This window comes from Pan troglodytes, chromosome X (genome assembly GCF_028858775.2).
Source record: "Pan troglodytes isolate AG18354 chromosome X, NHGRI_mPanTro3-v2.0_pri, whole genome shotgun sequence".
NCBI classification, from domain to species: domain Eukaryota; kingdom Metazoa; phylum Chordata; class Mammalia; order Primates; family Hominidae; genus Pan; species Pan troglodytes.
The window spans coordinates 68,438,972-68,453,450 of record NC_072421.2 but is presented as its reverse complement, the minus strand read 5'-3'; the positions used below and the strand labels follow the sequence as shown (position 1 = coordinate 68,453,450).

The 14,479-nt window shown below is 35.5% G+C and overlaps 1 protein-coding gene across 2 annotated transcripts in view; it reads left to right on the top strand.

Annotated features, from left to right (window-relative positions):
• The window catches only part of TEX11 (testis expressed 11), a 381,570-nt gene that overhangs the window by 247,683 nt on the left and 119,408 nt on the right, over nucleotides 1-14,479 (top strand). For both annotated transcript variants that reach the window (XM_016944288.4, XM_054676447.2), the window contains exon 17: nucleotides 9,333-9,435. In XM_016944288.4, the coding sequence (XP_016799777.2) occupies nucleotides 9,333-9,435 (103 nt within the window). The remainder of the gene's footprint in view (nucleotides 1-9,332; nucleotides 9,436-14,479) is intronic.

Below are 14,479 nucleotides of genomic sequence, written 5' to 3'. Positions count from 1 at the left end.
TTAATAGAGACGGGATTTCACCATGTTGGCCAGGCTGGTCTTGAACTCCTGACCTCAGGTGATCCACCCACCTTGACTTCCCAAAGTGTTGGGATTACAGGCGTGAGCCACCACGCCCAGCCTTTTATTGCTATTTTAGAGTATATAAAACAAAATTATAAAACAAAATTAACTGTAAAACAGCCTCAGACAGGTCCTTCAGGAAGTATTCCAGAAGAAGGCATTATCATAGTAAGTGACAGTTCCATGCATGTTATTGCCCCTGAGGACTTTCCAGTGGGACAAGATGTGGAGGTGGAAGACAGTGATACTGATGATCCCGAGCCTGTGTAGGTCTAGGCTAATGTGTTTGCTCATGTCTTAATTTTTAACAAAAAGTTTGAAAAGTCAAAAAAGATTTTAAAGTGTTAAAAATCAAAAATCTTGTAGAATGAGGATATAAAAAGGAAATTTTTGTACAACTGTACAATGTTTGTATTTTAAGCTCGGTGTTATTACAAAATACTTAAAAAGTTTTTTAAATATTAAAAAGTTTATAAAGTTAAAAAGTTACAGTAAACTCCATTATTGAAGAAAGAAAAATATCCTTTTATAAATTGAGTGTAGCCTAAGTATACACTGTTTATAAAGTCTACAGTAGTATACAGTAATATCCTAGGCCTTCACATTCACTCAGCACTCACTGACTTACCCAGAGCAACTTCCAGTCCTACAAGCTCCATTTATGTAAGTACCCTATACAGGTGTACCATTTTTTATGTTTTATACCCTATATTTACTGTATTTTTTCTAGGTTTAGATATGTTTAGATATATAAATACTTACCATTAAAATTGCCTACAGTATTCAGTACAGTCACATGCTGTAGAGATTTGTAGCCTAGGAGCAATGGGCTATACCATATAGTCGTGTATAGTAGGCTATACCATCTAAGTTTGTGTAAGTACACTATGGTGTTCACACAAAGATGAAATTGCCTAATGGCACATTTCTCAGAATGTACCCCTGTTGTTAAGTGACACATGACTGTACCACATTTTGTTTATCCTTTCATCTATTCATTGGACACTTGGGTTGCTTTGACATTTTCACTATTATGAATAAATACTTCTATGAACATAGATATTACAAGTATCTTTTTGAGTTCCTGCTTTCAGTTTTTTTGAGTATTTACCTAATAATATAATCATTGGATCATGTGGTAATTCTGTATTTAACATTTTGAACAATCATCATACTTTTTTCCACAATGGTTGTACCATTTTACATTCCCACCAGTAATGCACAAGTGTTCCAATTTCTCCACATCCTGGTCAACACTCACTGTTTTTAAGTTTTTTGATAAAAGCCATCCTAATGGGTTTGAAGTTCTCTTATTGTGTTTTTGATTTGCATTTCCCTAATGACCAGTGATGTTGAACATATTTTCATGTGCTTATTGGCCATTTGTGTATCTTCTTTGGAGAAACATCTGTTGAAGTCCTTTGCCCATTTTTAATTGGGATTTGTATTTTATAGTGGTTGAATTGTAGGAATTATTTATATATTTCAGATATTAACCCCTTACCAAAATATGATTAGCAAATATGTTTTCCCATTCTGTGGGTTGTCTTTTTCTTAGTGTCTTTTGAAGAACAGTAGATTTTTAAAAAATTTTGATGAGGCCCATTTATCTGATTTTTCTTTTGTTGACTGTGCTTTGGGTGTCATATCCAAGAAGTCATTTGCAAATCCAATGTCATGAAGATTTTCGCATGTGTTTTCTTCTAAGACTTGTATAGTTTTAGCTCTTATGTTTACACCTTTAATCCATGTTGAGTTAATTTTTATGTGTGATATAAGGTAAAGATCCAGCTTCTTTCTTTTGCATGTGGATATCCTGGTTTCCCAGCACCATTTGTTGAAAAGACTGTCCTTTTCCCATTGAATAGTTTGGGAACCCTTGTCAAAAACCATTTCACCATATATGTGAGGGTTCATTTCTGGGCTCTCTATTATATGCCATTGGTCTACATGTCAGTCCTTATCTCAGTACTATACTGTTTTGATTACTATATCTTCATAGCTAAGTCTTGAAATCAGGATCCCTTGAAACTTCATATGAATTTTAGGATGGGTTTTTTTATTTATGAAAAAAAAATGCCCTTGGAATTGTCATAGGGATTACATTGAATCTGTAGATCACTTTGGGTATCTTCATTTTTCAGTGTTTATCTTTTACTGTGGTAAAATATACATTATCTTCATTCCTTCTTAACTTCAAATTTTTTCTTGTTTTTGACTTTTAGTCTCTTTTGGCATTATTGGCTGTATTTATTTACTTTTGACTTTCTTCTTGTTAGTCTTCATTTCTGAAATGACTTCTTTTACTTTTAATATTTTCCTTAGCTCTACCACCTCATTTCTGAGTTTTTCTAATTATTACTATGGGTTTTTTTGTTTGTTTGTTTGTTTGTTTGAGACTGAGTCTCGCTCTGTCGCCCAGGCTGGAGAGCAGTTGTGCTATCTCGGCTCACTGCAACCTCCGCCTCCCAGGTTCAAGCAATTCTCCTCCCTCAGCCTCCCGAGTAGCTGGGATTACAGGCACCCGCCATCGTGCCCGGCTAATTTTTGTATTTTTGTAGAGACGAGGTTTCACCATGTTGGCCAGGCTGGCCAGGTGGAACTCCTGACCTCAGGTGATCCGCCCTCCTCAGCCTCCCAAAGTGCTGAGATTGCAGATGTGAGTCACGACGCCCCGCCGCTAATTCTTATTTAGGTTGATCTTTCATATCTTGTATCATTTTTTTTATTTTTATTATTATTATACTTTAAGTTTTAGGGTACATGTGCACATTGTGCAGGTTAGTTACATATGTATACATGTGCCATGCTGGTGTGCTGCACCCATTAACTCGTCATTTAGCATTAGGTATATCTCCTAATGCTATCCCTCCCCCCTCCCCCCACCCCACAACAGTCCCCAGAGTGTGATGTTCCCCTTCCTGTGTCCATGTGTTCTCATTGTTCAATTCCCATCTATGAGTGAGAACATGCGGTGTTTGGTTTTTTGTCCTTGCGATAGTTTACTGAGAATGATGATTTCCAATTTCATCCATGTCCCTACAAAGGACATGAACTCATCATTTTTTATGGCTGCATAGTATTCCATGGTGTATATGTGCCACATTTTCTTAATCCAGTCTATCATTGTTGGACATTTGGGTTTGTTCCAAGTCTGTGCTATTGTGAATAGTGCCAAAATAAACATACGTGTGCATGTGTCTTTATAGCAGCATGATTTATTTTTAAATGTGTTTAGCTCATTTTTAAATAGTCGGTTATGATTTTGACCTGTTTTTTGAGCACATTTTTCTGACATGCTTTCATTTTCTGTGGGGATACTTTGCTGCTGCTGCTGCTGCTGCTTTTTTTTTTTTAATTTTTTTACAACTTTTTAGGGTATTTACCTTAAAGCTTTACTGTTTCTCATTTTGATGTGAAATTAGTTTTCCTTAACTTATAAAAAGGTAGACATTTAGAAAGTGTTACTACTTCACAGAGCTCCCTTTTTTGTTTTTGGTTTGGTTTGGTTTGTTAGTGTTTAAAAATAAGGCAGCTTTTATTCTGAGATTTCCTGGCTCTGCTTCTCTCTGTCTTTTGGTGTACACCCACACTGTCCAATATGATAGCAATGAGGCATGTGTGGCTATGTACGTTTAAGTTTAAATTAATTAAAATTAAATAAAGTTATAAAAATTTATTTCTTCAATTGCAGTAGCCACATTTCAAGTGCTAAATAGCCATGTGTGGCTAATGACTACTCTATTGAATAGCACAAATATAGAATATTTCCACCATCACAGAACTCTATTGGACAACACTAATCTATACTTTTTCTTTCATCTTTGTTGTCACTGTCCTGTTCAGTTTTTTATTGTACTCTCAGCAGTTTCTCCTTAGTGTGGAGCCTCTCAGAGGGGAGCTCTAGTGGGTAAGCTTTAAGGGTTCATAGGGCCTAGACTACTATCGCTTCTTTAGTACATCTTTGATATGAGGTCCTTGCACTCACTCAATAATGGAGAAAGCAAATTATCTCCCAATTTCAACTGCTATTCTCCAGTTTCCCCATCATGCTATTCAGTTGATTTCTACAAGCCAATTTTGGGGTCCTCCTTTTCTATATAGTCCATTAGACGCTTCCCTATTACTTCCTTTTTTTTCTTCATCCTGTACAGATGCTGACATAATGCAGGTCTTGTAGCTGTTGTTGCTTTTTCTCCACCCACTTGTGTTTCTTAATGCCTCGGGATACTTTGTCACTCAGTTTTGTTATAAACGCTGTCTGTGGTTTTTGGTTTTGCCATCTGCATGCTCAGTTGTTTTTCATGAGAATTCAGAGAAATGTTACCTCTACCACATATTTCCAGAATCATTTTGTATAGTTTTTTTTCTTCCTACCTACCTACCGACAGGGTCTCACTTTGTCACCTAGGCTGGAGTGCAGTGGTGTAAACACAGCTCACAGCATCCTCAACTTCCTGGGCTCAAGTAATCCTCCTACCTTAACCTCCTGAGTAGCTGGGACCACAGGCATGCACCACCATGCCTGGCTAATTTAAAAAAATTTTTTTGTTGAGACGGGGGTCTTACTATGTTGCCCAAGCTGGTCTCAAACTCCTGGACTCAGATGATCCTCTCACCTCAGCCTCCCAAAGTGCTGGGATCACAGGTATGATCAGCCATGCCCAGCCTCATATGGCATATATATATATATATATATATATATATATATATATACACAGCTACCTTTGCTAAAGTCTCTTAATAATTGTAATAATTTGCTTATAAATTCTTCTGGGTTGTCTACATATTCAATTATACAAATTGACAATTGTGTTTCTTCTTTTTCAATATGCTTTATATATTTCTTGTCTTATTTTGTCTAATAATTCAACCACTATGTTGAATTAAAGTGGTGTTTTGGATTTAAAAGGGAAAGCTACCATAAATTGCCATTAAATATGATGTTTGCTTTAGGGTTTTTTTGTGTTGTTGTTGTATATATATGGTATTAGTTTCCTAGGGATGCTATAACAAAGCACTACAAACTGTGTGGCTTAAAACAACAGAAATGTATACACTTATAGTTCTGGAGGCTGGAAGTCCAAAATCAAGGTGTCGATAAAGCTATGCTCTCTCTGAAGACTTTAGTAGAGGATTCTTCCTAGACTAGATTTGCTTAATGGTTAGGTAAATGGTCACTTTTTGTAAATATTCTGTGTGTGCTTGAAAAAAATGTGTTTTCTGCAGTTTTTAGGCACTGTGTATGTACATTTATGTACAGATGTTCCTTGACTTACGATGGAGTTATATCCCAATAAATTGATCATAAGTTGAAAATATCGTAAGGTGAAAATGCAGTTAATGCTGGCAAAATGGCAGGCATCTACAACTTATGATGGTTTGACTTAATGATATTTTGATTTTATAATGATGTAACGGCAATATACATTTAGTAGAAACCATAACCCTGTCATAAGTTGTAAGGAGCTCCCAGACTTACGATGTGGTTACATCCTGATAAACCCGTGGTAAAGTCAAAAACTCATAAGACAGAGACCACCTATATACACACATGTATAAATTTAGATTGTTTGTTCATTTTATTTGGATCTTCTGTATCAAAACTCATATTTTGTGTACTTACTCTATCACTTACTGAGATGAGGTGCTGGAATATCCCTTTATGGTTTGAATTGATCTATTTCTTCATTTAATTTTATCATTTTTGCTTTATATATTTTAGGCCATACTACTTATACATACAAAATTAGTACTGTAATATATTTGTTTGTTGAAGTTTTATTGTTATGCAGTGATCTTCTTTATATCTAGTATTATTTTCTGCCTTAAAGTCATTTTTGTCTGATATTAATATATCCACACTTTGGTTAATATTTTCCAGATAGATCTTCTCTAATCCCTTTACTTTGAACTTTTAATTCATTTATATTTTAGGTGTGCCACTTCTAAAAAACATGTAGTTACATATTTTTAATCCAGTCTGACCATTTTTGTTTTTTAACTAGGGCATTTCGTGTTTATACATTTAATACAATATTGGTATATCTGAGTTTAAATCTATAACTTACTTTATGCTTTCTATTTGTCGTTTCTTTTTTTTTTTTTTTTTTTTGAGACAGAGTCTCACTTTATGCCCAGGCTGGAGTGCAGTAGTACAATCTCTGCTCACTGCAAACTCCGCCTCCCATGTTCAAGTGATTCTCATGCCTCAGCCTCCCAAGTAGCTGGGATCACAGATGTGTGCCACCACACCCAGCTAATTTTTATATTTTTAGTAGAGATGGGGTTTCACCATGCTGGCCAGGCTGGTCTCAAACTCCTGTTCTCAGGGGATCTGCCTGCCTGAGCCTCCCAAAGTGTTGGGATTACAGGCGTGAGCCACTGTGCCTGGCTTCTATTTGTCATTTCTATCCTGTTTCTTTTTCTCTCCTCACTTGCCTTCTTTGGGATCAATGTTTCTAAATAATAGACTTTACTTGTTACAGCAGTTTCAGGTTTACAGAAAAATTGAGTAGGAAATATAGAGAGTTTTCATATACCCCCTCACCGTTCTTCACATACTGTTTCCCCGTCATTAACATCTCGCATTAGTGTGCTATATATGTTACAATTAATAAGCCAATATTGATATGTTATTTTTAACTAAAGTCCGTAGTTTACATTAGGTTTTAGTCTTTGTGTTGTACATCATATGTGGTTTGATGAATGTATAAAAAAGTGTCTACCATTATAATACCATACAGAATAGTTCAACCCCCTGTGGTTCAACTATTCATCCCTTCCTCCCTCTCACTGAACTAGTGTCAACCACTGATCTTTTTACTGTCTCCATAGTTTTGCCTTTTCAGAATGTCACATAATTGGAATCGTGCAGTATGTAGCCTTTTCAAATAGGTTTCTTTCACTTAGCAATATGCATTTAAGATTCCTTCATGTCCTTTTATGGGTTGGTAGTTAATTTTTTTTAGTGCTGAATAATATTCCACTATCTGGATATATTAGTTTATACACTCACCTATGGAAGAACATCTTAGTTGCTTCCAAATTTTGGCAGTTATGAATAAAGCTACTATAAATATCTTTATGTAGATTTTTGTGTAGACATAAGTTTTGACACATTTGAATAAATACCAAAGGTGCAACTGCTGGATTGTATGGCAAGAGTATGTTTAGTTTTGTAGGAAACTGCCAAACTGTCTTCCAAGTTGGCTATACCATTTTTCATTCCCACCAGTGATGAATGAGAGTTCCTGTTGCACCACATCCTTGCCAGCATTATATGTCGTTAAAGTGTTTTGAATTTTAGTTATTCTAATAGATGCATAGTGATATCTCATTGCTGTTTTAATTTGCAAAACCCTAATGACGTAAGATGTTAAGCATCTTTTCATATACTTATTTGCCATCTGTATATTTTATTTAGTGAAGTGTTTCTTCAGGTCTTTTGCCCATTTTATACTTGGGTTGTTTATTTTCTTATTGTTGAATTTGAAGAATTCTTCATACATGTTGAATACCAGTCCTTCATTACATATGTGTTTTGCAAATATTTTTTCCCAATATGTGGCTTTTATCATTATTCTCTTAATGCTGTCTTTCACAGAGCAGTTTTTAATTTTAATGAAGTTTAACTTACCAGTTTTTTCTTTTATAGATATGGTTTTGGTGTTGTGTCTAAAAAGTCATTGCCAAAGTTCACCTAAAATTTCTCCTATGTTATCTTCTAAAAGTTTTATAGTTTGGGTTTTTATATTTAGGTTATAATCCATTTTCAGTTAATTTTTGTGAGAGGTTTATGGTCTGTGTCTAGCTCTACTTTTTTACATGTGGATGTCTAGTTGTTCCAGCACCAGTTGTTAAAAATACTATTTTCGTTTTTTTTCATTGCAGTCTTCCCCTTCTACTAGTGTGAAAATTATTTACTGCTTCTAATCTTTTAGTGGCTATCCTAGAAAGTATAGAATCCTTTCTTAACTGTCTTCCATGTTTGTAATTGCTCTGTGCTGCATTTTGGCTATTTTATTCTTTCTGCCCACTAATTTTCTCTTCACCTGTTTCTAATCTGCTGTTAAACCTGTCTATTATGTTTTAATTTGGGTAATTGGGTTTTTCATTTCAAAAAGCTTCTTTGTTTCAGATCCCTAAGATCACATTTTATGGTCTCTGTTTCGTACTAACTTCACTGATATGCAAAGTATTTAATAACTGGTATGGCACAGGTAATAATGAGACAGAATGGATACCATCTAGAAACAACCACTATAACTGTATTAATTTGTACCACTGTGCATCAACCCACATACATATATTTTGAACATACATTGTATTTCTTTAGACTTTGAAAACATAGGTGTTTTATAACCAGTTTTTCATAATTCTAGTATCTGCATCTTGAGGGTCTGCTTCTGCTATCTCGTTTCTGCTGCTTATGGTACCTTGTTTCTGAGTGTGCTTTGTTATTTTTGTAACGTGTACAACTCATGGTTCTTGAAAAATTATTTATGGAAATATTTCGAAGGCTGACATAAGGTGCTTTCCCCCAGAGAAGATTTACATTTGCTTCTGTAGATGCTTGGGAGCTATCTAAACTAAATTCTCAGCTTTAGGTCTTTTAGCTTCCTGTATAATGTAGTTTGGGTCAGTGAATACATGAGTCTCCTAGTATTACACCTCATGGATTGTTTCCCTCCACCCCATTGTGCTGCCTTCTATTCAGTACTAAGGTAACTTTATTTGCAGTTTTCCAGGGATGTGGGTAGGAGTGGGTTTACTTTTGGCTTGTCCCTAGTCTAGGAGTGTGATCCCTTGGAACTTGATGTCTTTTCCCCTGACCTAGTGATGTCCCTCAAAACTGAAGTTAACATTTGCTTACATTTGCAAATGCTTACCAGATAAAAGCGACTTTACTTTTCTGTTTACCTCTCTGAGACCTCAGTTTTCCTTAGATTTTGCCTTGGTAATTCTTTTGCTATTTGTCAGTTGCTCTTTTGTTCTTTCTGGAAAAAAATTAATATATCGTCCAATATTTTTGGTTGTTTTCAGCAGGAGGGTTGGTCTGACATATCTAACTTACTCTATTTCCAGAAGTATAACTCACTGTTGCGTTAGCATTCTAGAAGAGCACTTCTGCAAATATTTTTCTTAGATTCATATATTTTCATTGTGAGTATCCCTCAGCCATTTTGACTACCTTAATGATATTAGTAAAATATGGTAAGTCCTTCCTTGTAGATTTTATTAAAATGACCCAATGTTTTTCTTTCCAGGCCAAAGAGGCAGTGGCAGAAGCTGAACGACATGACCCTAGAAACGTTTTCACTCAATTTTATATATTCAAGATTGCAGTCATAGAGGGCAACTCTGAAAGAGGTATAAATTTTATTTGTCACTTATATTTGACTATTAACACAAAGAATAAATAATCCTCTTCAACCACAGTGGGAAAAAAACATTGTTTTTAAGACAATAGAATTGAATATATGTTCTGTCTTTCCTATGTAAAGGTGATACAACAATGCAAAAAGAAACCGTGGAAGGTTATATAAAAGTAAAAGAACAGTGGTTACCTATTGAGGGAATAGGAACTGGGCAAATGCGGGACAAGAATTAGGGGAAAGTCTTATCACTATGTACCTTTTTATACTTTTATTTAAACCAACCTATTCAAAAATTAAATTTAAAAAGCTGTATGTGGGTGAGATTATACTAAAAACCCATATCAGTTAAGAATTGTCTTCAAAAAATGAAAGTTGGGGTGCCTTTTGATTGTTTTCACTTATTTGGGAGGTGATTGGTGAGAGATTTGGCCTTGAGATGGAGTTTCTCTCCACAGAGTGGACAGTCTTGGAATTTCACACATGACCCTCATCCCATTAATGTTGAGGCCTTTCCATTAAGTTAAGCATAGTTTCCTAGCTGGTGTGTCTGCATGGGCACATATATGTTGAATTGGTTATAGATATGCCTTTGCTCAGATATTAATGCCTTCAGCCCTCAGGTAGCTGAATTAATCCTGAAGGAGTCTGAGCTCCAGACTGGTTGCCATTTGTTTGGCAGAAGTTAAGAAACTTAAATTAATGGATCCAAACAAAATGTATACGAATCCAATTAAGCAACTGTTTTTGGACACCTACTACGTACAAAGGACTCTGTTATTCACTCCTTAAGAAAAAAGATCATTTATTTTACATTAAAAAAGAAATGTTCCAGAATAGTAAAGTATAACTGTATAATAATTAAGGAATAGTAAATTAGAGGTTAATATTGCTGTCATGTTCATCATCAAAGTTTTCATTAGAGACTTTTAGGCATTTGTTTTACTTGATATACTGTGTTTAAGGGTAAAATAACTTGAAGCTTTTTTGCCAGTAAAAATGGCAAAAATATTAGTAATTTTCCTGTTAAATCTTTTGTTTTAACATTATTTTTTAAAAATTATTTTACTTTTTAAATACAACATCAGATCAACCCTTTTATTTCTTCTCCAGTTGTCTGTGACCATTTTTTAAAAGTCATGTATATTGAAGATACATATAATAAATTTACTCTTGCTAGTGTATGGTCCTATGAGGTTTATATATGTTAAAAATTCTGAGTTTTGATAAGTGCATACAGTCATATAACTACCACCACAATGTAGAAAAAAAATACCTCAGGGCCCTTTACTGTTACTCCTTCTCACCACTTTCAGCCCTGGAAATCAGTAATCTCTTCTATCTCTATAGTTTTGTCTTTTCCAGAATGTCATATAAATGAAATCATATAGTATGAATCTTTTTGAGCTTCTTTCACTTAACTTAATGCATTTGAAACTCACCCATATTGTATTTATCCACAGTTTGTTCTTTTTTATTGCTATGTGGCATTCCATAGTATGGAAATACCACAGTATGGAAAAATGCATTCACCAGTTGAAGGATATTTGAATGGTTTTCAGGGTTTTTTTTCACCTCTGAGACAAGTTCAAAGTTTTCAGTTTTGACAATTGTGAATAAAGGTGCTGTAAAACATCTCTTTACATATTTTCTGTGATAATAATATTGTTTTTTTGAGATGGGGTCTTGCTCTGTCACCCAGGCTGGAGTGCAGTGGCATGATCTCAGCTCACTACAATCTCCACCTCCCAGGTTCAAGCGATTCTCCTGCCTCAGCCACCTGAATAGCTGGGACTACAGGTGTGCACCACCATGCCCAGTTAATTCGATGATAATATTTTACTTCTGTAGGGTAAATATCTAGGAGTGGGACTGTGGACTTACATGGTAAATACATGTTTAACTTTATTAGAAACTGCAAAACTGTTTTCTAAAGCGACTATACAATTTCACCTGTGAACCAGCTATGTTTAAGAGTTCTAGCTGATCTACATCCTCATCAGCACTTGAAATTGTCCACTTAAAAAAATTTAGCCATTCTGGGAGATTATTAAAAAGTCAAGAAACAACAGATGCTGGTGAGGCTGTAGAGAAATAGGAATGCTTTTACACTGTTGGTAGGAATGTAAATTAGTTCAATCATAGCGGAAGACAGCATGGTGATTCTTCAAGGATCTAGAAACGGAAATACTATTTGACCCAGCAATCCCATTACTGGGTATATACTCAAAGGAATATAAATCATTCTATTATAAAGATACATGCACACGTGTGTTCATTGCAGCACTATTCACAATAGCAAAGACATGGAACCAACCCAAATGCCCATCAATTGTAGACTGGATAAAGAAAATGTGGTACATATACACCATGGAATACTATGCAGCCATAAAAAGGAATAAGATCATGTATTTTGCAGGCACATGGATGAAGCTGGAAGCCATCAACCTCAGCAAACTAATGCAGGAACCGAAAACCAAACACCACATGTTCTCACTCATAAGAGGGAGATGAACAATGAGAACACATGGACACAGGAAGGGGAACAACACACACTGGGGCCTGTTGGGGGCGGTGAGGGGAGGGAGAACATCAGGACAAATAGCTAATGCATGTGAGGCTTAAAACCTAGGTGATGGGTTGATAGGTGCATCAAACCACCATGACACACGTATGCCTACGTAATAAAACTGCACTTTCTGCACATGTATCCTAGAACTTAAAGTTAAAACAATAAAAAAGAACAAAAATTTAGCTATTCTGATAGTGGGTAGTAGTGTTTTACTGTGGCATTAGCATTTCCCTAATGTTTAATATTTTATTAAACCATGTATCTTTTTGGGTTGTTTGTACAAATCTTTTTCCCAGTTTAAGATAGGGTACTTTGTTTTATTATTACTGATTTTTGACAGTTCTTTATATATTCTGGATACAAGTTGTCTTTTTTAAAAACTTATTTTTTTAATTGGCAAATAAAAATTATATATATATTGATCATGAACAACATAGTGGGTTTTATTTATTTATTTATTTATTTTATTATTATACTTTAAGTTTCAGGGTACATGTGCACAACGTGCAGGTTTGTTACATATGTATACATGTGCCATGTTGGTGTGCTGCACCCATTAACTCGTCATTTACATTAGGTATATCTCCTAATGCTATCCCTCCCCAGTCCCCCATCCCACAACAGGCCCTGGGGTGTGATGTTCCTCTTCCTGTTTCCAAGTGTTCTCATTGTTCAATTCCCACCTATGAGTGAGAACATGTGGTGTTTGGTTTTTTGTCCTTACTATAGTTTGCTGAGAATGATGATTTCCAGCTTCATCCATGTCCCTACAAAGGACATGAATTCATCATTTTTTATGGCTGCATAATATTCCATGGTGTATATGTGCCACATTTTCTTAATCCAGTCTATCATTGATGGACATTTGGGTTGGTTCCAAGTCTTTGCTATCGTGAATAGTGCTGCAATAAACATACGTGTGCATGTGTCTTTATAGCAGCATGATTTATACTTCTTTGAGTATATACCCAGTAATGGGATGGCTGGGTCAAATGGTGTTTCTAGTTCTAGATCCCTGAGGAATCGCCACACTGACTTCCACAATGGTTGAACTAGTTTACAGTCCCACCAACAGTGTAAAAGTGTTCCTATTTCTCCACATCCTCTCCAGCAACAACATGGTGTTTTAAAGATATGTATACATTGTGGAATGGCTAAATCAAGCTAATTAACATATACATTACCTCACATCCTTTTTTTTTTTTTTTTTTTTTTTTTTTTTGAAGCAAGGTCTTACTCTGTCACCCAAGTGGAAGTGCAGTGGAATGATCACGGCTCATTGCAGCCTTGACCTCCCAGGCTCAAGAAATCCTCCACCTCATCTTTTTTATTATTTTTTGTAGAGATGGAGTCTCACTATGTTGCCCAGGCTGGCCCCAAACTCCTGGGCTCAAGCAATCCTCCTGCTTCAGCCTCCCAAAGTGCTAGGATTACAGGCATGAGCCATCACACCCAACCCTACCTCACATACTTAGCATTTTTTTTGTGGTGAGAACACTTAAACTCTCAGTGATTTTTAAGAATAGAATACATTGTTATAATCTATAGTCACCATGTTGTACAATAGATCTCTTGAACTTGTTCCTTCTGCTCAACGGAAATTCTGTATTCTTTCACCATCTCCCTAATCTCCCCGACTCCTTAGTCCCTGGTAACCACCATTCTACTTTGCTTCTGTGAACATTCTATTCTGCTTCTATGAGGTCAACTTTAGATTTCACATATGAGATCATGTGGTATTTATTTTTGTGTGCCTGGCTTATTTCACTTAATATAATGTCTTCGAGGTTCATACCTTTTTTTCATAAATGACAGGATTTCCTCCTTTTATTGAGGCTGAATAGTATTCCATTGTCTATATATACACCACATTTTCTTTATCCACTTATCCACCGATAAACAGTTAAGTTGATTCCATACCATGGCTATTGTGAATAATGCTGCAATGAATATGGGAGTGCAGATATCTCTTTGACATATTGATTTCACTTCTTTTTTATATTCTACTACGTAGTGGGACTGCTGGATCATATGGTAGTTCTACTTTAATTTTTTTGAGGAACCTCCATACTGCTTTCCATGATGGCTATACTAATTTACATTCCCACCTACAATATGTAAGAGTTCCCTATTCTCCGCATCCTTGTCAGCACTTGCTCTCCTTTGTCTTTTTTATAATAGCCATTCTAGCAGATGTGGGGTGATGTTATCATCGTGGTTTTAATTTGCATTTCTCTGATGAGTAGTGATGTTAGACATTTTTTCATATACTTGTGGACCACTTGCTCATCTCCTTTTGAGAAGTGTCTTTTCAGGTCATTTGCCCATTATAAAATCAGGTTATTTGTTTCCTTCCTATTGAATTGTTTGAATTTCTTATATATTTTGGATGTTAACCCCTTCTCAAATGCCTGGTTTGTAAATATATTCTCCCATTCCATACATTGTGTCTTCACTCTGTTGATGG